This window comes from Aquarana catesbeiana, linkage group LG05, assembly GCF_042186555.1.
Source record: "Aquarana catesbeiana isolate 2022-GZ linkage group LG05, ASM4218655v1, whole genome shotgun sequence".
In the NCBI taxonomy this organism is placed as follows: domain Eukaryota; kingdom Metazoa; phylum Chordata; class Amphibia; order Anura; family Ranidae; genus Aquarana; species Aquarana catesbeiana.
Window position 1 is genome coordinate 576,546,298 of NC_133328.1, and position 24,945 is coordinate 576,571,242.

A 24,945-nucleotide genomic window follows, 5' to 3' on the forward strand; every position below is an offset into this window, starting at 1 on the left:
TGTGTATATATAGAGATCGGCAGAAGGTTTTTAAAGTCCTACTGGAAAATCCAGGGTGAAATCTTGCTGGTCTCCAAACACTCTGTGCAACACCTTTAGGAGACTGAAGTATCTATAGGCACACAGATAAAACAACAGAGGGAGCTATCTGAGTATATCTGACTATAGGTAGGTATTAGAACATATATTTTACCAATAACAAATTGGCAACTCGCATGTAACCAAACGTGTCACTGGTTCTCAGCTGGCCACTGTTATTCATTTTGCGATGGAGCAGTACCCTGTATGGATGCCATGGAGCTGCAGACCCAAATCCTCTAATATACACTGATTCCTCCCCTTATCTATGAGTTGCCAAGTGTGTGTGCACCATGTTTTCATATGCTGCACTTAGTGTGACACCATTGTCCTCTTGGCCTTATAAGTGTTTTTGAGCTGAACAGTGTTGAGACCCACACCACCTAGCCTTACTTTGATGATGAATTGCCAATTTGTTGACAGTAAATGTACTAATACTTGCCACACTCAGATCACGCCCTCTGTTATTTTATTCAATTGAAAAACAGTCTGCCTACAAAACAAAACCTCAACTCTTTTCTTTGCCGAGACAGAGAATTAGTCACAGGTGGGTCCTTCCATTTCCCCTCCAGTGTCAGTAGTGGGTTGTCCCACGTGCTGCAGTGAATACCACTTATTCTTTGACCTGAGACTTTCTGTGCAGCATTCTCCTGTGATCCCAGGCTAGAGTGGGCTCATGTGCATTGGGTTGAATGACTTAGGCCCGTAACCTGGAACTGGATCCTATATGTAAAAATATTTTTAATTTATCTTACATACACAAAAATGCGAAAGACAAAGTTGTGTTTTATGTGCCTGTACTAACCCTGTAGCTGACCTGACAGGTTTATCTAAGCTTTCAACTGCTAGAGAAAGTGTGTGTGTGTTTTGAAAAAATATACAGTATATACAGTGAGGGAAAAAAGTATTTGATCCCCTACTGGTTTTGTACGTTTGCCCACTGACATAGAAATGATCAGTCTATAATTTTAATGATAGGTTTATTTTAACAGTGAGAGACAGAACAACAGTAAAAATATCCAGAAAAATGCATTTCTAAAAGTTATAAATTGATTTGCATTTTAATGAGTGAAATAAGTATTTGACCCCTAAGCAAAACATGAATTAGTACTTGGTGGCAAAACCCTTGTTGGCAATAAGAGGTCAGACGTTTCTTTTAGTTGGCCACCAGGTTTGCACATATCTCAGGAGGGATTTTGTCCCACTCCTCTTTGCAGATTCTCTCCAAGTCATTAAAGTTTCGAGGCTGACGTTTGGTAACTTGTTCCTTTGTTTCCACGTTTGGTAACTCGAACCTTCAGCTCCCTCCACATATTTTCTATGGGATTAAGGTCTGGAGACTGGCTAGGCCACTCCAGGACCTTAATGTGCTTCTTCTTGAGCCATTCCTTTGTTGCTATGGCCATGTATTTTGGCTCATTGTCCTGCTGGAATACCCATCCATGACCCATTTTCAATACCCTGGCTGAGGGAAGAAGGTTCTCACTCAAAATTTGACGGTACATGGCCCCCTCCATCGTCCCTTTGATGCGGTGAAATTGTCCCATCCCCTTAGCAAAAAAACGCCCCCAAAGCATAATGTTTCCACCTCCATGTTTGACGGTGGGAATGGTGTTCTTGGGCTCATAGGCAGCATTCCTACTTCTCCAAACATGACGAGTTGAGTTGATGCCAAAGAGCTTGATTTTGGTCTCATCTGACCACAACACTTTTCACCCAGTTCTCCTCTGAATCATTCAGATTCTCATTCGCAAACTTCAGACGGGCCTGTACATGTACTTTCTTGAGCAGGGGGACCTTGCGGGCGCCTGCAGAGTTTGTCATTCACAGTGTGTTGTTACCAATTGTTTTCTTGGTGACTATGGTCCCAGCTGTCTTGAGATCATTGACAAGATTGTCCTGTGTAGTTCTGGGCTGATTCCTCACCGTTATCATGACCATTGAACCTCCACGAGGTGAGATCTTGCATGGAGCCCCAGACTGAGGGAAATTGACAGTTATTTTGTGTTTCTTCCATTTGCGAATAATCCATACCAACTGTTGTCACCCTCTCTCTGAGCTGCTTGGCGATGGTCTTGTAGCCCATTCCAGCCTTATGTAGGTCTACAATCTTGTTCCTGACATCCTTGGACAGCATTTTGGTCTCGGCCATGGTGGAGAGATTGGAATTTGATTGTTTGCTTTTGTGGACAGGTGTCTTTTATACAGGTAACAAGCTGAGATTAGGAGCACTTTCCTTTAAGAGAGTGCTCCTAATCTTGGCTTGTTACCCGTATAGAAGACAACTGGGAACCAGAAAGCTTGCTGATTGATAGGGGATCAAATACTTATTGCACTCATTAAAATGCAAATCAATTTATAACTTCTTTTAAATTCCTTTTTCTGGATATTTTTGTTATGCTGTCTCTCACTGTTAAAATAAACCTACCATTAAAATTATAGACTGATCATTTCTATGTCAGTGGGCAAACGTACAAAATCAGCAGGGTATCAAATACTTTTTCTTAACGTACATCACGGGACACCGAGCCATAGTAGTTACTATGTGGGTTATAGGCCACTGGCATGCTCTAAGACAAAAAAGTGCACTCCCTATATAACCCCTCCCACTACTGGAAGTACCTCGTTTTTTTTGCCAGTGTCTAAGGTGTTGGTCACGAGTAAAGATGTGCTGTCTTGAGCTCCACAGTGGAGCAATCCTTGCTGGGGCTAGTCATGCAGCCGGATCCATTCAAAGTGTCTTTTTGGCTGAATTGAACGGTACCCGGATCTCGTATCCGAAGAAACAAGGTTTTGCCTATAACACTTCTCTTTTAGAGAGCTGGCCCCCGGGAACCAGTACTTTTTGGTGTTAAAGCCATAAAGTTTTACTGGCGGTGGTGCTAATACAGGTCCAGGATTGTGGGTTTCCTTGAGGATTCCCAGCTCTTGAAGGTTTAACGGAACCCACCGTGAAGAGTGAAGATTGGGTCTGTTGGTTTACCACAGAAAACTCTGCGGCGGGAAAGGTAAGTGGAGTCTTCTAAGGAATCTTTAAAGATTTTTCTTATGAATGTCTCCTTTAATTAGTAAATGTTGTCATGTCTATGTGTCACCACTGGGGGCTTTATGGAGCACTTACTGTCTCTTGCTTCTCAGAGAGCCCACAATGTGTCCAGGAAACAGCAGTTTTCTCTTTCTCTGCCTGGCAGGAGACCTCCGGCTTTTACCTCCCCACCAGATGCCTCCCTGTGCTGTTTTTTCTTCCCCTCTTCTTGGGGAAGGAGCGCTTGAAATAAAAAAAAAAAAAGCACGAACGGCATGCTGCTCGGCGGCTTCCAGGCCCCCCCTTCGCCATTACAGCCTCTCTCCCTGCTGATCCAATAGGATCAGAGCTCACGCGGGAAAAACTTTTTAAAAAGAAAGAGGAAGGGCCGTAGACGATGAGGGCGGGGCTTAGCACAGCATTGGCATCCTCCAACACCCAGCGTGGCAAGGTGTGTTTTAAAAGCCACCATTGTTGCTGTTGCAAGCTGTGGAGGGACACGAGCAAAGGTGGCATGCAAGAGGTTTTTGGTAACACACAGGCATTCCTTTTGACACATTTACTACTTCATCAGGCTGAGCATTAATAGCAGCATCAGAGCTGGACTATTGCTCAAGCAGTGGATGCATTCCTTCTGGTAGTACCTCTGCTTTGTGCATCGGGCTATGGTCGGAAGGGGGATTAAAAAACACCTCAAAGGGCTCTAGAAGGACTATAGTCACACGGCAGCCTAGAACCATCTCAAAAACTATGGCACCCTCCCCTGAGAGTAATATGGCTGGTCAGAGAGAGCCATCAGGAGGGGCAAGTGTTGCAGCTGCTCTTAACACTGCAGCCCCTGTGTATTTTACTAAGGAGGTTTTTTCTTCAACCATTTTAAGTTTGGAGCAAAAAATTGATGCTTTAATCGCATCTCAGAGTGGGACTAAGCGTAGCAGATCCCCGTCCATTGCTCAGGATCCTCATGCTGAGGAACAAGGGGTGAGAGATGACGAATTTCTCTTAAAGGACCAGGCAGAGGCTGATGTCTCTTCTTATGAATAACCTAATATGGAAGGATCAGGTTCGCAGGAAAGATTGTTGGTACAATCTCTCGTTGAATTGGTCCGCTCCACATTTTTACTGCCAGTAACGCAGTCAGTCGATGAGCTCACCTCTGGTTTGGGTTCACTAAAGCCTCCCCAATCTGTTCATGCCTTTCCTATCCATTTATGGCTAAGAAAGCTAATGTATTCTGAGTGGGAACACCCAGATAAACAGTTTTTCCCTCCAAAAAAGTTTTCAATACTAAATCCTATGGAGCAGGAGTTCTATAAGAAATGGGGAATTCCAGCAATTGACGTTGCTATATCCTCTGTAAACAAAAACCTGACTTGTCCAGTAGACAATGCTCATATGCTAAAGGAGCCAACAGATAAAAAGTTGGAATTCCTTTTTAAAAACTATATTTCGCTCGCAGGTTCAGTCGTTCAGCCTGCGCTGGCAGCGATCGGAGTATCTCAGTCCTTAAAGGACCAGTTTATAGAGGTACTCAAGGTTATTCCTGATCAGCAGGCCCAGGATTTAGCCAGTATATCAGAAGCGTTGTGTTTTACAGTAGACACTATGAAAGATTCTATTCTCCAGGCCTCACGACTCATGCTAGGGCTGGTACATGTGTGTAGAATCCTATGGTTGAAAAATTGGTCAGCCGAAGCGCCATACAAAAAGCTCTTGGCCAGTTTCCCATTTCATGGTGAACGGTTATTTGGAGACGATCTGGATAAGTATATCCAAAAAATTTCTAATGGGAAAAGTTCCCTTTTATCGCTTAAGAATTAGTTTAAGCATTTTTCTTTTAAACGTGCTTCTTCTCCAGTGCCAGGGGCATCATCCTCCAGGCAGTCACGACGGCCTCCACCGTCAGGTTCAAGAGGTAAGCCTCGGGGTCAGTCCCAGGGCCAAAAGAGGACCTGGGGGAGGAAACCCACAAAACAAAATATTAAAGCCTCCTTATGATGGGGCGCCCCCACTTGCTCGAGTGGGGGGAGGGCTTCTACAGTTTTCAAGGGTCTGGCAGGAACAATGTCAAGACAGATGGGTGGCTTCCTCGATTTCTCTGGGTTACAAACTAGAGTTCCGAGAATTCCCGTCTGCTTGTTTTCTCAGATCAAACGTTCCCAGAGATCCAGTGAAAAAGAACTCAATTTTTTCTAGCTTTGGATCATCTCATCTCAAAGAGTGATATCGGTGGTCCCCTTGGAAGAGCAAGGATTAGGGCAGTGATAGTGAACCTTGGCACTCCAGATGTTTTGGAACTCCATTTCCCATGATACTCATCTACACTGCAGAGTGCATGAGCATCATGGGATATGTAGTTCCAAAACATCTGGGGTACCAAGGTTCCCCATCACTGGATTAGGGTTTTATTCAAACCTTTTCACGGTTCCAAAACCAAACAGGGATGTCAGACCCATTTTAGACCTCAAAGATCTAAACCGGTTTTTGAATATCTGTTCCTTTTGCATGGAATCAATCCGATCAGCAGTCTCCATCCTACAAGGGGGAGAATTTCTGGCGTCAATTGACATCAAGGGTGCTTATCTCCATGTGCCAATTTTCCCCACTCACCAGAAATTTCTACGCTTCGAGGTAGAAAATCTTCATTTTCAGTTTGTAGCTCTGCCTTTTGGTCTAGCTACTGCACCGCGAGTGTTTACAAGAGGTCCTGGCTCCTCCTTTAGCCAGGTTAAGGGCTCCAGGTATAACGATACTAGTCTACTTAGATGATCTACTCTTGATAGATCAGTCGGTAACCCGCTTAAACCAAAGTTTGGTCACCGCAGTCAGCTACCTTGAATACCTAGGTTGGATTCTCAACCTAGAGAAATCCTTCTTAAAACCATCAAGGAGATTGCAGTACTTGGGGCTGATCATAGATAAAGTTCAGAAGGTGTTTTTGCCACAGGAAAGGATCAGTTCCATAAAGGAACTGATTCAGTTGGTCAAAACAAAGAGACCTTCTATTCGACTTTGCATGAAGTTATTGGGAAAGATGGTGGCTTCTTTCGAGGCCGTTCCTTATGTGCAGTTTCAATCAAGACTGCTGCAAAACAGTATTCTGTCAACTTGGAACAAGAGGGTCCAAGCTCTGGACTTCCCAATACGTTTATCCCCCGAAGTGCGTCAGAGCCTCAATTGGTGGTTAATATCCAAGAATCTTCAAAAAGGAAAATCCTTTCTACCAGTCACCTGGAAGGTGGTAACAGATGCCAACCTTCTGGGCTGGGGAGCAGTCCTGGAAGAAGCGTCTGTCCAAAGGAAATGGTTCAAGTCAGAGAGGATCTTGCCCATCAATATTCTAGAGATTCGGGCAGTACGCCTGGCCCTAGAGGCCTGGACGCTCAGACTACGGAATTGTCCTGTCAGGATCCAATCCGACAATGCCACAGCAGTGGCCTATATCAATCACCAAGGGGGCACGAGAAGTCGTGCAGCCCAGAGAGAGGTGAATCATTTTCTATCTTTGGCAGAAAACAACATTCCTTGCCTATCGGCAATTTTCATTCCAGGAATAAAGAATTTGGCAGGCAGGCTACTTGAGTCGCCAACATTTGTTTCCGGGAGAATAGTCCCTTCACCACGACATCTTTCTTTCAATATGTCAAAGATGGGGAGTTCCAGACATGGATCTGTTTGCGTCCAGGTTCAACAACAAGATTGACAACTTTGTGTCAAGGACAAGGGATCCATTGGCATACAGAATAGATGCCTTGGTTTTTCCATAGGATCAGTTTTCACTGTTCTATGGGTTCCCTCTTGTTCTGCTGCTTCCGCGCATTCTTCGCAGGATCAAGCAAGAAGGGAAGGAGGTGATTCTTGTGGCCTAGGAGATCTTGGTTTGGCTAGATCATAAAAATGGCGGTAAGGGACCCTTGGACCCTACCACTGTGGCCAGACCTTCTCTTGCAAGGTCCGGTATTCCATCCTACCTTACAAACGCTAAATTTAACGGTTTAGCTATTGAGACCCACATTCTGAAAGACCGTGGCCTGTCAGCTTCAATAGTTTTTACTTTGGTTAATGCTAGGAAGCCGGCCTCCAGAGTCATATACTATAGTGTCTGGAAGGCATATGTCTCCTGGTGTGAATTCAGGGGTTGGCACCCCAGGAAATATGTCATAGGTAGGATCCTTGAATTCCTACAGGATGGGATTACAAATGAAGCTGGCCCTGAGTACTATCAAAGGCCAGGTGTTGGCCTTATCAGTGTTTTTTCAAGGACCATTGGCTTCACACTCTCTGGTTCGTAATTTTATTCAGGGGATAACACGGATTAATCCTCCAGTTAAACCACCCCTGAACCCTTGGAACTTAAATTTAATCATATCGGCATTACAAAAACAGCCTTTTGAGCCAATACAAGATATTCCCTTAGTCCTCTTGATGAGGAAAATTATTTTCTTGGTTGCCATATCTTCTGCAAGAAGAATATCAGAGTTGGCCGCTCTTTCTTGTAAAGAGCCATATTTGATTATTCATAAGGATAAGGTAGTATTGCGGCCTCATCCTAAATTCCTACCGAAGGTAGTGTCAGGTTTTCAATTAAACCAGGATATTGTTCTGCCTTCATTTTTCCCAGAACCTCGTTCTGTGGAAGAAAGGTCACTACATTCTCTTGATGTGGTGAGAGCGGTCAAGGTCTATTTGAAAGTGACTGCTCAGATACGTAAAACAGATGTTTTGTTTGTGTTGCCAGACGGTCCTAAAAGAGGACAGGCAGCGTCAAAATCTACTATTTCTAAATGGATATGTCAAGTGATTGTTCAAGCTTATGGTTTAAAGTGGAAAATTCCTCCTATTCATATTAAAGCGCACTCCACCAAGGCTGTTAGTTTTTCTTGGGCAGTGCATCACCAAGCCTCCATGGCTCAGATCTGCAAGGCCGCAACTTGGTCTTCAGTCCATACATTTACCAGATTCTATCATGTAGATGTAAAAGGTCGTGAGGATATCGCCTTTGGGCGTAGTGTACTGCAGGCTGCAGTATAAGTCCTCTTGTCTCCTGGTGCCCTACTTTTGTTGTGTCTCCCTCCCTTCAGTTGGCATTGCTATGGGACATCCAACATAGTAACTACTATGGCTCTGTGTCCCATGATGTACGATAAGAAAATAGGATTTTTATAACAGCTTACCTGTAAAAATCCTTTTCTTTGAAGTACATCACGGGATACAGAGGTACCTCCCTTCTTTGGTATACACGTTTATTGCTTTGCTACAAAACTGAGGTACTCCCAGTAGTGGGAGGGGTTATATATATGGAGTATTTCTTGCAAGTCCATTATTTGTGAGAGGTGTTCCCTCTGGAGTCTGCATCAGGATGTTTGTGGTCTCACATTATTGGCCAGTGTATCAGTAATTTTTTTTAGGAAACCCAACTTTTTTTCCTTTTCTCCTTCTTTTTCTCTTGTTATTTGTGACAGCCTTGTTCAGTTTGGAGCACTGGAAATATGCATGTTACAGAAGAGGGATGCCTGAGGAAAATGTATATGTCTGAGGATGTTTGTGCTCCTACTTTTGAGAATATGTCAATTTTAATCATTGTTGATGCATTAGGAATGATGTGTTAGAAATGTCCAAAAATACATTGCCTCTAATGCTTTAAACTGTATACATAGCCCCCCCCCCCCTTTTTTTTTGGATAAGGCAGGTTAGGGTTGAAACCCCAGCCTCTAGGTCAACGTTTCCATTCAATTCTTGTCCCAGAGACTAAACGTGATATTTGTGTAAATCTCTCAAAGTAAGGGGAGTTTCCTTATACGTGGGGGTGCTGATTGATCCTTACACAGAAAAAATTTAACTAGGAAGCTGTAACTGCCACACTATTCTACATATTCCCCCCATAAAGTCAGTGCACTTGCAACATCTGTCCTGCAGCTTCTTAAAGCCTGGTACACACGATCAGATTGTTGGCCATCAAAGCATCAGGGCGTTTGCCAGGAACTTGTCTTGCATACAAATGGTACACAATTGTTGGCCAACAAACACAAACGTAGTGACGTACTACGAGGAATTTGAGCTCTTGAGCGGCACCCTTTGGGCACCTTCTGCTAATGTCGTGTTTGGTGAGCATTGATTCTTAACATGCGTGTTTGTACATTAAACTTTTGTGTGACGGACTTGTGTACAGACAATAGGAAAATCTGACAACAGACCGTTGTCCGCCGAAAATTTTCTAGCCTGCCATCCAACCTTTGTTGGCGGAAAGTTGGACAACAGTTGTCTGATGGAGTGTACTAATGGTCGGATTTTAGGCCACAACAGTCTGTCATCACACAATTCCCTGCCGAAAATCTGATCGTGTGTATAAGGCTTAAGTCCCTGCAAATAAAATTCTTCCGACTGCCGGTGTAAACACTCATTTGCAGCATTAGTTGCCTCCCGAACACTCCCAAATTGTTGTCCTTTTTACGAGGCGTTGTCATGCAACAGGATGACACCTTTGGTGAGATTTCCTCTGTTTTTTTTTCTTGATATTTTGCCTCAACTTCATCAATAAAGGACAGTAATATGTTGCATTAATGGCTGAACCCTTTTGGAGGTAGTCCACCAGCAGAACCCCCTTCTTATCCCAAAAAATTTGCCATTTGCTTCTGCACTGACCTTTGCACACAGAACTTATTTTGCCTGGGGAAACCACTGTGCCTCCTTTCTTTAGACTGTTCCTTTGTCTCAGGATCATAACAGTAGATCCATGTCTAACTACCAGTTACCAGTTTGTTCAGGAAATCTAACTTATTTCTTGCAAAATGTTCCAAAACAGCCACAATGTCTGTACATGTTTCTTCTGTTTTGTTCGGTTGTCAAAAGTTTTTTGGGATGCTCTTTGCTGCAAGCTTTCTCATTTCTTTCATCGTTGTGGATAATGGCACCAACACTCTCGCGTGATATTCCCAGATATGTAGCAATACTTTTGCCTCATATTCAGCGGTCCTCCATGATCATGTCATGGATGGCTTTCACATTTGCATGCACAGAAACTGGCCTTCCACTGGGTTTCTCACTTTCAACACCGGAATGGCCAGTTTTAAACTGACAACCTAAAGTTTAACTGTTGCATATGAAGGGCCACTGTCACCCAAAGTTTGTGACATTTCATCATGGATCTGTTTCGCGCCTTTTCCTTGGAGAAACAGGAACTTGATTAGGGTCCTATGCTCTTCCACATTTAATTTTTCTTGAGGTGCTGCCAGGTTCACTTTGGACCTGAAAAAGAAAAGTTGAAATCATAGGTAGTTGAGTTTTGCACCATTGAATATAGACAAATAGGCCAGTACACCCTGCAATTTACAGCTTCCTAGCTTAATTTTTTCTGGGTAAGGCTAAATACTTATCAGCACCCCCTCGTGTGTATTTGTATCCCCCCGAACAAGTGCCCAGTTGGATTTCATTTTCTTATTTATTTTTTATTTTGGGTGATGAATCTTCCCGGTTAACAGAAGGCCTAACCCTTCCATGCTCTTTTCAAAAGTACAAAATAGGTTGTGCCTAGTTCCAAAATGCACTGCTTCAGTGTCTATCAGTATTCACAAGCTTCAGGACAGTTAAAGAAAAGGTAGCTATTTTTTATTTTTTTTTTTTAGGCTGGGTTCACACTATGTGCGGCATGGCTTGCAGCAGTCCGATGCGTCCCTGTTTACCGCTTTCAGGGGCGAATCAGATCTCATTTTTTGCCTGAGTTTTGACCTGAATTGGAGCAAAGACGCACAGGACACTTTTGCTGTGCACTCCTCGGCCGCCCCGGAGCTGTGTGAACCGGCTCACAATTGCGAGCCGATCACACTCTCCTGTAATGTGAATTAGATGTGGAGAAACTTGCATTCAATTTGCATAAGTGTGAACCCAGCCTTAACCTTAAAGTTTTTAGACTTTAGAACCACTTTTTTTTTTACAAAAATCACATTTTTTTTCAGCTCACAAGAGGCAACACGTGAAGAAACATTTCATTTTTAAAAGTAAATGGACAAAGACGAGAAAAGCTTTTATGCTGTAAAAACAGCAATTTTTGTACATGTTACAAAGCTTACTTGCTTACAGGTTTTAATAAGGTTAGCAGCTCATAATCAGTACTTGCTGAAAATAAACCCTTCCTTAAGTAATGCAAGTGTCCCTGTATAAGTTTCTTATCATGTGATGGAAGGGACCTACAGAACACCAGCCTTTTACAGGAAAGTAGGAAATGGAGATGCAGCTGCAGGGTCCTTGACTTGCTAATAAATTTTTATGCTGCATTTTTTCCCACCCTGAGCAATTGTCATCCATGGGGGAAAGAGTGAAACAAAGTTGGAAACGATTTAGAAAATAAAACATACAGCACTTCTTAAATCACTGCTAATGCCTTGGACAGAAGTGGTTGCTTGACTACTTGAGTCATACTGTTGTGCTGATGCACAGAATGGGAAATATTTATGGATGCACGTTGCCAGGAATGTGATTTTTTTTTTTTGTAATGTAATATCTTAAGCTTTTTTTCTTTTCCCCATTTGTTGACTCTACAAAAAGAATTTGTGATATGATGGCTGTTGTGTATTTGTTTGGAAATAATTAGAAAGGATGACTATGGAATGGTAATAAATTAAATTTTCATATTAAATACCAGTACTAAATTCCATCCCTCAAGACAGGTACCAGCACATGAATTTCTTTGGTACTACCCCCCTGAGCATTTAGGCAAATACCGACTTTTTAGAAGAGTTGTCCTTTAGGTATGCCCTTTGCATTGCAGGTGCCAATGAGATTTGCTGACGATACATTATGTAATGCTTGTGTATTAAGGCCCTTGCTTCCAAAAGAACCAGATCCTATTTTAACAGTCTGTTTACATTTGTTCGGTGTTTGTTGTGTGTGGTGGTAATGAGCTGCCAAGGCACCCGAGCTTCTCCAAAATCAGCTGTGTCTCAAAATGTGTAATTCAATGCTCTATGATGTGTTACCATTCCTTGAAACATGCTACAACAGATGTACGTTGCCCTACTGCAGGGGCAGGCAACCTGGGGCCCTCCAGCTGTTGCAGAACTACAAGTCCCATCATGCCTCTGGGAGTAATTGTAACTTCCAGCCTTGCAGTGCCTCATGGGAAATGTAGTTCCAACAGCTGGATGGCTACTGGTTGCATACCCCTGCCTTACTGCTTTGGGGTGTTGCCACTCAATTTAACGGTGCTGACACATGCTGCATATTGCTTCCATTACCAAAACGTAAAGATGCAATGGACCCTGAAGATGCCACAGTCATGTACAGATACCTGTTTTCATAGGTTTTTTTTTTTCTTTTTCTTTTAATAGGACAACTTTTATCTGACTTTCTTTTCTCTATGCTTAGCTCAATCCACTGTAACTGTTTGTTTTTTTTTTTTTTTGTAAGTGCCGGTTCACACGGGGGCGCCTCCTGTTCTGTGCAATGGAACCATTCTCGTCGCTCCGACTTAGGAAAAAGGTTCCTGTACTTCTTTTGGGGCGACTTGCATAGACTTCTATACAGAAGTCGTTTTGCAAGTCGCCGTGGCAGTTGTGTGCAGGTCGCCTCGGTGAGGCGACCTGCAAGTCGTGCCGCCCCTAGTGTGAACCGAGCCTAATGCCCCGTACACACGATCCGAAAGTCGTACGTAAAATGCCGCATTCGAAACGATCGTACGATAATCGGATCGTTAGTACAGAGCTTTCGAGAGCCGATCAGGACAGTTCATCCGATATTATTCTATCGGACATGCACGGAAATTTTTTCCGTACGATGCCAGATCGTACGATTTTCGTTTAATCGGTACAGCTATCGTTCGAAAATGCAATACAAATGCATTGCAACACATGACATCGCTTCCGAATTTTTATTCTGTCGTACGGGAATTTTCGGGACTTTAGTAAACTCATCAGATTCGATGTGAGATTAGCATGCAAACAAAAACGGACGATCATTCGTCCGATATTCGGATCGTGTGTATGGGGCTTAAGAGGTAAATCAGTCTAGCATTGTGACACAGTTGTTCTATTTTGTACATTAAAGTTTTTCAATAATTCTGGTTCATTGAAAACACTGTTTTGGCCCATGACTTAAGTTTTACAAGTACTGCAGTTTATTGAAAGTTGGATACTAGTTTTAAAATATGGAGCTGTTGTGAATGTACCTGTAGACAGAGCAGTTAATATTCTTACCAGTGCTTGGCACCTTCAGAAACAGTGACAATATGCCTACTGGCTGCACAGCTTAAACCAAACAAGCAAGGCTTTTATTGCAGCTAGATAGGACATTTTTTGCGATACTTCGCAAAAGCTTGAGAGCCTGAAACAGTCATACGTTCTGCACGTGCAAATGATTAGTTAGTAAAATAAGGAAACCCTTAAAAAGTAATTTCTGTATTGTCCATTGAGAGACACAGTTTGGTGTAAGAAACATAGGGTCATACTGCGGCCTACAGGAGAAATGAAAACTAGAAAATATAAGTGGAACACCAGCCCCCTTGAGACTGAAACCCCTCCTAAACCACACCTACTCAGGTTCGCTTAGTGGTTTGTTTCAAAGCGTAATAACGGTATTGTTTTACCTTCACTGTGTACTGTATCGGTTCACCCCATGGAGGTTTCTCTCCATTGTCGTTGATGTGTTTTGGGATGTCACGGTTTACCTTTCTGTTGCTACTTATTCAGGCAGACTGATTCCTTTTTTTGTAATTCCAAAAGATCCTAATTAAAGGTTCTCTGGCATCCAGATCCACTATTTCCAATTGGATTTGTTAACATATTTTAAGCTGAATAAGAATATATTAATGCTCATCTTAGCGCTTACCAAAGTATTTTGGGCATTATTTGATTTGCCCTTCAAACCTTGATGCACCATTCCAGAACGTCCAGCTCAGGGGCTTGAGCGGTTCATTCAGTCCTATGATGACTTAGGCCTGCGTTCTGTAACGCACATACATACATATCTTCTGAACCAGAATGCAATACAGCTTGGCCATTGACATTGACTACCTCTTGCTTTTGCCCATCAGTCTGGACTGTTTTTGGATATCCCTAGGTTTGTTTTTATCAGGCCGTGTCCCTCAATGGATAGTCAGGAAAATAGGATTTTGGTACTTAACATAAAACCCTTTCTTGAAGTTTATTTAAAGATCCCATTTGCTATCATTCTATCTTTAGACTGCTTGTTACAACTGACCACATGTGGTGTGGGAGGGGGTTATAGCATCAGTTTGTATTGCCTAGTGTCCACTTCTCCTGTAGACAGCAGTATAACCCCAGGTTTAATCTTATCCGGCTACGTCATTCAATTGACTGCGAAAAAATGATTTTAGGGTCACTACCAAAATTCCTGTGTTTTTTTGTTTTCTTTTTTTTGTTTTTTTTTTCCCCCTATAGGTTTTTTTTTTTTCTTTTTAAAAGATAAAACATAGGATATACAACACTACCAATATGTGGGTATGCTAATGTGCGTCTTTGATACACCTAAGCACTGCATCATACACACAGCCAAGTATCAAATCCTAAATCTGTAAATCTTTTTGCTTTTTGGATTCCTTTGTTGCCATTCACTACTTTTTGGTTAATTTAGAAAACCAGAGAAATGTTTGCTGTCTTATTGATTTATTCGGAATGTTTAATTTTCTAACTTTCTCCTAAAAATTTACTCTGGAATCACATTGATTACCTTAGTCAAAACCGTCACATTGTTCTGAGACCCTTTATTGCATATCCTCAGAGGAAGTTGACCTTGTATTATCACCTGAGTAGGGACTGTGTGGCATTAGAATATTAACTTAAAGAGGAACTGCAGTCTGCTCACATAATTTGTAATAAAAACATCTTTGCCATTCTGAAGCTTCTCTCCAACCACTTTGCATATCGTTTATTTATACTGTGATTCTGTACTTGCCGAATGTGCTGTAGAAATCTCTCTCCACTGAGTCTGGCTGCAACCATTTTAACTGTGGGCAGCTAAAGCTGCTGCCTGTTCACTTCCTGGATTTACACAGACACACAGAGGGACACCTCCAGCTTTGCGGCCCTGCAGCTTTCATTGGCCCTCTTATGACTCATCCCCCCCTCCCTTTCTGGCAAACTCTCACAAGAGTGAGACGGAGAGAGCTGTGCATGATGTCATAAGCCTAGGCTAATGACGAGAAAAGAAATAGGAAGTGGGCTGTATGAGGTATTTACAGGCAGAAAAAAAAAGTTTTACTATCCAAAGTTAAAACAACAAGGGCAGAAGATTTAGTAGATGGAAAGTTGAAAAAAATGATTGAAGGTCCGCTTTAATTGCTAGTTCTGAGTTGAATTAATACTTATATTTTCTAACACAATTCTACAAATGGTTATATTCTTTTGTCACATATTGTTTTATTTTATTTTATTGGTACATTGTACAAAAGTGTTCTTTCTCTTTCAGGATATGTGCAGAGTTTAATTCGACGTGTTGTCAATAACGTGAATATCGTGGTAAACAACCTAATCTTAAAATACGTTGAAGATGATATTGTTTTGTCAGTTAATATTACTTGTGCAGAATGTTGCACAGTGGATGAGTTCTGGGATAGAGCGTTTATGGATATATCTGGTGAGCTTAACTTTTATTGATGATTGATTGTCTCTGTTGCTTTAACTTTTTTGTGTCTCCTTTGAAGTGAACCTCTACTAAAGGAAAACGTAAACTAATTTTTACTAGAGAACACCATTAGTGCCACCAAGGGTACCTGTGAAAATCAACTTCCTGAAGTCAATACTTAAGCAATGTTATGGCAGACCTGTGCATTGCCATGTGGGCTGCATAAGCAACATTCCTGTGATCTGGTGCCTATGAAATTATGCTCTTGGTTCGGCCATGGTCATTTTGGCTGTGATTAGCAACCATTATTCTGGTTTGTTAACTGCCTGCTTTAGTCAACGAGCTAAAGAATCATTTTAAAATATTTACTTCCACAGAAAGAAGATAATTGATTTCATGTTTTTGGCATCAATGTTGTACATTGTGCGCCACCTTTAGGCTTACTAAAATGGGCTGACACCTGCTTTACCTTACCTTTTTAGGTATGATTTTCATAACCTTTTATGTACTGGTCCGTTCCTGTATTCTCTCTAGGATTTGTCTGTTTTGGATCCATTTTGGTCAGCTGTTCCTCACACCATCTTTGGAAATTTCTCTTTCCCGAGTGTATGTGCAGCTCTTAGTCATTAATGAACTTTCCTGGAAAATTGGAGAAAGTGTTTTACAGAGCTGTTCTGTTTTCTGCTCCTAAATGATCACATTCATGTGGATATAAAATGCGCCACATGCTATCCCTTAATTTAAAAATTTTGTTACTAATTCTCTGCCACGCTATAAGTCATGCTATGAAAGTTACGGTTGTCAAAATAAATTTGATGGGCGTGGGCTGACTCGCCCTCAACAGCAGAGAAAAGGACTTGGTAGAATAATTGTTCACTGAATATCCACTTTATTTTCTAAACTATTACTATCACTATTTATCTTATTCTGACAGAGTTGAAATGCATATTATGTATAGTAAGTTGCTTCCAAAAGCTCTTTATTGTAACACATGCTTATATACTCTGTGTGCTCTATAGCTGCAAAACAGAATGGGTATAACACCTTTACCACTGCCCTGCTTCCTACCTGCTTTATGGGCTATTAGTGAAAATTGCCACAATTCTTATATCACCCTGTGCTTTCCTTTTAAACTTTTAAATGCGACCTGTGCTTTACATCTGCAGGTTCCCTTAACTATTATCTTTCCAATTTTTACATGCATATTTTCTTTAGTTTGCTTGCTACTTTATTCAGCCACTGGGAACTAAGAGAGGAGGCACTAAAATGTACACAGGACTAAGGACACTCTCCCTGCTCCTGTGTAACTGCAATAAATATGTTACCATAGCTCTAAGCAAGGCTGTCCCCTGCTTGGAAAGGGGAATAGGTCATTCTCTTTGTATCTGGAGGTACCAGTCATTTCTCTTCACTGATTGAAGCAAGCATCATGGGAGCCAAGGGAAGATGAGCATGTGGAAGTGCATAAAGGATAGAGAGTGGCAGTTGGTGTGCCTTGGATCGGGAAAGCATTGGTTCAGTTTAAGGCTCGGTTCACATATATGCAAATCAGATGCATTTTGAACTGCATCCAATTCGCATAACATGTAAACTAGACCAGCTTTCAATGGAGTCGGTTTGCATATATGTGGGCTGGTTGCGGGGTAAATAAAAAAAGGATCCTGTTCATTTTTCAATCTGGTTCAGGTGCGATTTAAGTGTCACATTTTGCACCTGAATCGCTGAATAGAAACATCACCGGACTCTGCACAGAGACTGACCCCGCATATATGTGAACCCAGCCTTAAGAAATCCTGGAGGCTGACATTGCTGACCTTTGCTTCTGAAGTGTTAGTTGCATTAATACTAAGCTGATACAACAGCTTCATTAGAAACACACACCTCTGTGCTTTTGTATTATATATGGTCCACCATATTTGTTTAGGTAACTACTTTCTTAGAAAGATCTTGTAAAAGCCTTTCCTGTGTGGACATCCAAAAGCCCAGAGACTACAGCTGGGCACTGCCCTCTTGGATATCATGTCAGCAGCCCCCCGCAGACTCAAAGTTGTTCCTCAAATAGAACTTTGCTGAACCCAGGCAACTGCACAAAAGTTTATGTAGAAAGGTGAAGTGAAGAGGTGGAGAAATTGGGCCAGCACAGAGCATATGAAGACATCCCCAAAATAAGAGAGGGCTATGACGTGCAAGAAGGGAGGGAGCTGTGCCAGGGAATTGACTATCTTTATAGCAACTTCAAAGGCACGTTGCAAAGGAGCAAAGAAATGTATGGAAAGGAAAAACAGTGCAAGTAATCTTTTTTATAGATTTTTCTGTGCACATTAGTCTTATGTACGTGTGTGTGCACTACTCCAGTGACTTTTCTGTGTCTGTGGCTTCTTCACCTGTATCTTTGAAGGTGGGAATGCTAATTGAAGAAATGCAAATAAATGGCACTGCAGCATCACAAATGCCTTAATGTTGATAAGCACCTATTTGTATTGTTCAGCATGCATAAGGAACATATGGTAATCACTTCATTTTGGCACTTGTTTGGGTACAGCCTAACAGCTTCTTTACGTTTACAACATTTATCATTCTAGTTTTCTCACATGATTGTCATCACTTGAGTCATCACTAATTTTCTTTGCTTTATCTTTCAGCTACCGAACTGGTCCTTAGGAAAGTTATTAATTTCTCTGACTGCACAGTTTGCCTTGACAAGCGAAATGCTAGTGGAAAGATAGAGTTTTACCAGGACCCACTTCTATACAAGTGTTCCTTTCGAACCCGTTTGCACTTTACCTATGACAGCCTTAATTCTAAAATGCCAGCTGTGATCAAGGTAATTTTCTATAAGCTGCACATATCTACTTAGAGACTCTCACAAGTAGGTGTTTTTTAATTGTGTGAAAAGAGAGAAAATATGCAAGAAAATATCTTCATGTTTACTTTTTTAGCAAGAAATCAAATCCAGTTACTTAAAAAAAGCTAGGTGGTTTTATACTTTGGTTTTTACAGTAGCCCTAAGGTGAGTTTCTAAGTTTTTACACAAGTGTAGCAATATACACAACAAGGAAATATCCAAACAAGTAAAGTGAACAGAAGGTGGATAAACAGTAACTGCAACAAACATACAATCAAATAGAAGCATGTGGGCAGGTGTCAGTAACCAGGGTATCATAAAGAGAGCAGCGCTTGGTACACTTGGGATCAAGGAAGATTTTGTGCATGTGATCCTTTGGGAAATTCAACGTAATGTGACTGATGCATCACTGTGGCTGGAGATTGTAAGGCTTCGTGTACACTAGCAGCTCCTAAACTTGAGTTTTTTTTGCCAAAGCTTCTAAACTCAACTCCATAAAAGCCTATGTGTCAATGTACACATAGGCTTTTAGCAGAGTTTAGGAGCTGCTGCGGTTAGGTAAGGGTCAACCTCCCTCAACCTCCCTTTCCTGAACGCAGCAGAATCGCGTTCAGAACAGGAACATTTGGACTGCTGGCCGGTAAACCGCAGCACGATTTTGCCACGTTTTACCTTTTCCCGTGGCCGCAGTAAATGACGGCCAAGTGTACATAAAGCCTTAGGGGAATAATTGAGGTTTAACAGCCATGTATAAAGTAGAAGAAGAAAAAGGGGGTCGACAGAGAATAGGTCAGGATAATATACAAGGAGTGGTTGGGTGAGCAAAGGAATGGTGGGTTTGTCAGGCCCAGCTGGGGCACCCAGACCCACCTGTTTGTAGGATACGTTCAGAGCGAAAGCAAAGGTCTAGGTTCATATGGTGGTTGCAGTCCAGCCAGTAAGACCACAGAATTTAGAATGAGTATAACTTAGAATGGACAGAAGCATCTTATGTTTTATAGTGCTTATTATTCTCTGCTTAACCTTCACGGAGTTAAAGTTGGCTGCTTCCAGGCTTTAGCAATTGTCTGCCAAGTGTCTTCTTGCAAGGTCAGAGGTTGGACTATTTAATAAGGTTTCCCAAGGATTGGGGGATAAGTCTTTATTTAAGACATCTGAATTAATTGTATACTCGTATCCAGAGCATTTTTGCCTTCAAACACTGCCACTATACATTGTATAGTATGCCCTACATCCATAAAAGCATAATAAGGCACTGGGGGCAAATTTGGGTATGCAGTCAGGATCATACAGCAGAAGTAAAGTACTTTATGTTCATTTTCTTGACCTAAAGTGTTGGCTAAGCATTGTGCTTAGCTGTTCAGATTTTGCAAAACTCAGTTATGTTCAGGTGTTTAAGCATATATGGAAATTTAGAAATGTTTGCTGGGTATGTAAAAGCCATGTACAATTTATCCGGAAGTATATGGAAAGGGTTTGGGTCGCAGTCATGCTTGAGCGTGTCTGGTTGTTTTTACAAGCCTTTTTTTTTTTTTTTTTTTTTTTTGAGTGGTTGTACAGGCAATTTTTGGTATTTTTGCAGGCTTTTTTGCCAATGGAAAGCTAATTAAAGTATAAAATTGTGGCGAAGCTACATTATACCATCATGCTTCTGGGAGTTGTACCAGTCTTGCATTGCCTTTTGCGACTTGTAGTTCCACAACAGCTGGACTACTAGGTTGCCTACCACTGGAATAAGCTGATGTTCGAAGGGATATCCCCAACAATATTTGATGGCTGTGATTTGCAGGAGCATAAAGTATGGCTGGAGTGCTTGGCATTTCAAGATCGTCGACGGGGCCAGGTCACCATACAGGCTATAGGCATGGCCTTGGAATGTTAGACTAGGTATGCTCCTGGCCGACTAAAGTAGCGATTCTTAATGTAAAAGAACTGATGTTTTTCAGTTCCATCTTGTGATGGACCATCTGGTCTTTTGGGGCCAAGAGCCATGTGAATCCTGTGTGTTTCAAGCCTTTCCAATGGCAGGGCAGGGATTATTCTTGGAATAGGGCTGTAGTAGAGCCTTGCAGGTCCTCAGGTAGGCCCGGATATATGTAAATTACTGCATGATTCTTGTAATCTTTTATTTGTTTGAGTAAGGAGGGGTAGTTCATACTGTGTCATTTCCAGGTATTGCACCTGTCCTTCTGGTATGACATAATTCATACTCTCCTCAATATGACATATGACATAATTCATCCTCACCTCAAGGAAAGGCAGTGTGGTGGCCTATGTCCTGAATCTCTCGCTGGAGTTCTTATGTAATATTTTAGGCCTCGGCAAATTGTTCTCACGCTACATCTAATTTTTGCTTGGAGGGTGGTTTGTAAGGTCCCCAGACTCCCCAGTAGCAAGTCTGCCAAAGTCAGTCTGGGGGGGGGGGGGGAGTGTTAGATGTATTAGTAGATTTAAATACGCTAACAAATTGGAGCCAAACTCCAGCTAATATTTTATAGTCAGTTACAGCTAACAGCTTTTTCCTTTAGGGATAAAGACTCTACATAAATAAAACAAGCCAATCGTTGTAAGCTCCTCTGTCAGTGTTAAATGGTCTGTCAGACTTATTGGCTTGATCATCAGGTGGTAATAGAAGAAAGAAAGTCTAAAAAAAAAAAAAAAAAAAAAAAAAGGAAGCAGCTATCATATTGAAGAATTGGTAAGCTGCAGTATAATAAATGTTTGCTCTTGGGTTTAACTCCACTTTAAGTTTAAATGGCATAGGTACTGTATATGTTTTAAACTGACTTTCATTTTTTTTCTGTTTTTAGATTCACACAATGGTGGACAGTCTAAAACTGTCCCTTACCGACCAGCAACTCCCAATGTTTATTCGCATAATGCAGTTAGGTATTGCCCTGTACTATGGTGAAATAGGAAACACTAAGGAAGAAGTGGAGGATTCGCCCAGCCATGTTAAGGACATCATAATTAATATGCCTGGTAAGCTGCTGACATGTGCAGTCAGAGGAGAAAATACACAAACTGAAGCAATTACCCATTGCAGCCAGATTCTTTGTGTAGTTTAAATGATTTCTGATTCATTGCTGTGAGCAAGTACGCCACTTTTGTACTAGCTTTTTTTTTTTGGTCCATTTTGTATTTTAAGTTGATCTTCAGGCAGGTATCCAAAACACCATTTAGCATTTAGTCTGCTTTTGTATTTGTTACAAATGACTGAATGTGCATTTAAATATGGCTAGTGTAATTATGTAAATATTGCCTGTAGCTTTGACTTTCTGCAGTCTACTGCAGAGTCGAGGTCAGACTAGGAGAGGGAGAGGCAGGTCTCTAAACATTCTTACAAATTGGGAAAGTAAAATAAATGACCTTATCTATTTGGTGCTGGACCAAGCTTTATTGTTAATTCCTTTCTCTAGATAAATATGTAGGTTGTGCATTTTGAACTAGGTGACTGCCAAAATTCTAGGTCCCTGGCAGTTATTTTGTTCCTTTGGCTTAGTGCTTTCTGAGTTGGTGACCTGGGACACGTATTCAGATATGGAAAGTTTACTACATTTAAGTACTCTTTATCTTCATACTTTTTCCAAAACTGTGATTCAAAGTATTAAAGCAAGAAGGTCAACTAGACATTTATTGAAGTTCAGCAATGGCATTCCTTGTGTTACAGACAAGGGTGAATTTTTTGGTACTCCTCTGTGAAGAGAAGGACCCACAATTTTCTCTGAATTAACTTGAAGCTGACCAAAGTAATTGCTATCCATCATGTATTTCTTATTTAGTAAAAAAGACTTTTCTTTTGATTTAACAGAATATTTAAAATATTAAAAAAATTAAAATGGCATGGGCAAAATTGATGGAACCCATAACCCAATATTATTTTGTACAACCTTTAGGCTTTATTCATACTGACACTTAGATTTTTCAAATGCTGGAGAAATCATTTGGTAAATATGAGTGCATTTAGACCTGTTTAAATGTGTTTAGAGTGTCTGGATCCTAGAAGCAAAGAATGCTATTTTCTCTAAACCAGCCAAACTGACCACACCTAAACCCACGCAAATGCACCATGTTCATGGATGGCACCATTGACAAATCATCACATGCATTTAGAAATATCCTCTAAATGCATATAAACATAGATTTCACAGTAGCAGAGTGAATAAAGCCTCAGATGCATTCCATGCAAGCTATTGATACCTGTAGTTTTATAAAGCGAAGTTCCGCTCCCCCCTTCCCCCTCCAGCAAAAAGATAAAATTCAGCAGCTACACATACTGTAGCTGCTGACTTTTAATATTAGGACACATACCTGTCCTGAAATCCAGCGATGTTGGTAGCCCAGGCAATATTTCCATTGGCTCTTGGGTGTTGCCGATGCTATGGTCTGTAAGGGAAACCGGCAGTGAAGCCTTGTGGCGTCACAGCTGGATCTCTACTGCGCATGCGTGAAGCGCGCATCACACTTTCTGAATGTCCCGGCAGCAGGGAAGGAGGAGGGGGGCTGAACTTCCGAGTGATCTTGCCGTGGCAAGATCCTTTGGAAGTGGGGACAGGTACCTGTCAAAACCAGGTAAACCCCCCCCCCCAAAGGTGCCAAATGTGGCGCCGGAAGGGGGCGGAGTCAGATAAGCAGAGCTTCCACTTTTGGGTGGAACTCAACTTTAATAAAACTTTTACACCTGCCAACAGGTAGTTTGCCTCTTCTTGAGCAAACTTCTCCAGCTGTCTCGGGTTTTAAAGTGGTTGTAACCCTAAAACCGAAAAAAATTAAAAAGAGATCCTGTTCCCTTATAGCATATTAAACAGCACAGTGCCTGTGCTGTCTAAGCTGTAAAAAACCTGATTGATCCTGCCTTTTCCTGTGTCCCCCTGTGTGAGCCGACCATGGTAATTATGACTGCTGATCAATGATTACCATTGTCAGTTTATGTGACTCTGTCATCCGGCTGCTTGCCTATCCCCCTACCCCACTCCTGCTGCTATTAGTAGCTGGCAGTAAAGTTAAAGAAATATTTACAGCGCCTCTTTTCTATCAATCTATCCTACACTCTGTAAATGTTTTTATAAAACAATGCCTGTAAATACCTTATCTCATATATTTTATGGCTGGTCACATGACCTCCAGCTGCTATTCTCCTCTGATCTAAGGGCTACAGTGGGAGAGGCCAATGTCCCCTTTGACCTCAGCTTGGGAGGTCACGTGACCGCTGTGTTGGCCGCTCAGCCACTGCTGCAGAAGCCCTTAGTTTGGAGGAGAGCAGCCAGAGGTCATGTGACCGGCCATAAAAGATATGAAATAAGATATTTACAGGCATTGTTTTATAAAAACATTTACATATTGTACAATAGATTGATGGAACAGAGGGGCTGTAAATATGCAGATATTTTTCTTTACCTTTACAACCACTTTGAGTGCTTTCTCCAGACTGCATGTTTCATTTATTTTCATAGATGAGATTCAGATCAGGGTTTATAGAAGACAACTTTATAATAGTCCAATGTTTTGTTCTTTGCGATTCTTGCATGTTATTAGCAGTCTGCTTTGGGTCATTATCCTGTTGTTGGAGGAGCTATGACCTGCAACCGAGACAGAGCTTTCTGACACTGGGCAGTAGGTTTTTCTACAGAATTCCTCCTTAGACCTTGATATTTCCTTGTATCCTGGACAGCTGCAAAGCACCCCTGTACTAGTACATGGTGGTGCAGCCCAAAACATGTTTCACAGTAGGTACAGTGTTCTTTTCTTTGGAAACTTAATGTCTTTGAATTGCCAAAAAGTTCCAGTTTTTTCTCTCTACTGCAGTAGTAGAGAGTGCTGGATTGTTTGAAGATACAAATAGCTAAGCTATACTGGTATACATCTTGAGTAAATCTGGCACGGGTATTAACTAGGTCAGTACTGGAGGAAAACCCTGGAGTCTTGCAGGCTTGGAGTCCAATTTTTAGGACTAACATGGGCAGCCTAATGCGCATCAAACTTTGGCTTACTGCTGCAGGTCTTAGCAAGCTCTCTAAGACAGTAGTTGACGCAACGTCTTGAAATAAACAAAATAGAACAAAGCACAGCCAAATTTCCTGTGCCACTGTCTCTTCACAGACTGATAACTTGATTATACATGAATGACATTATGGCATTTATGGCATGGTTTAAACATACTCCTTGCACTTGTAAGTATATCGGTGTCTACGACTATGTATTTGAAATTAATGGTTGCAAGGTGACTGATTATAACTGTTTTGAAATAATCATTCTGGTGAGGTTATTAATAAGCTATCTCTGTGGCAATACTTGTAAGGAAATACCCACAGTGTGGGCCTGGTTCCCAAGCCTAGTTTTTCATTGATTTCCAGAGCCTGAGTAAACCTTGGTTTGAAATGTGCTTCATGTTTAATAGTCTCTCTTGATGTCCACTTCATTTAAA

General features: G+C 41.5%; 1 protein-coding gene across 1 annotated transcript in view; it reads left to right on the forward strand.

Moving 5' to 3' along the window:
- VPS13B (vacuolar protein sorting 13 homolog B) overlaps positions 1-24,945 on the forward strand; it is a 1,301,055-nt gene that overhangs the window by 132,551 nt on the left and 1,143,559 nt on the right. The window contains exons 5-7 of the mRNA XM_073632833.1: positions 15,521-15,688; positions 18,319-18,500; positions 21,332-21,580. Coding sequence (XP_073488934.1) covers positions 15,521-15,688; positions 18,319-18,500; positions 21,332-21,580 — 599 coding nt within the window. The remainder of the gene's footprint in view (positions 1-15,520; positions 15,689-18,318; positions 18,501-21,331; positions 21,581-24,945) is intronic.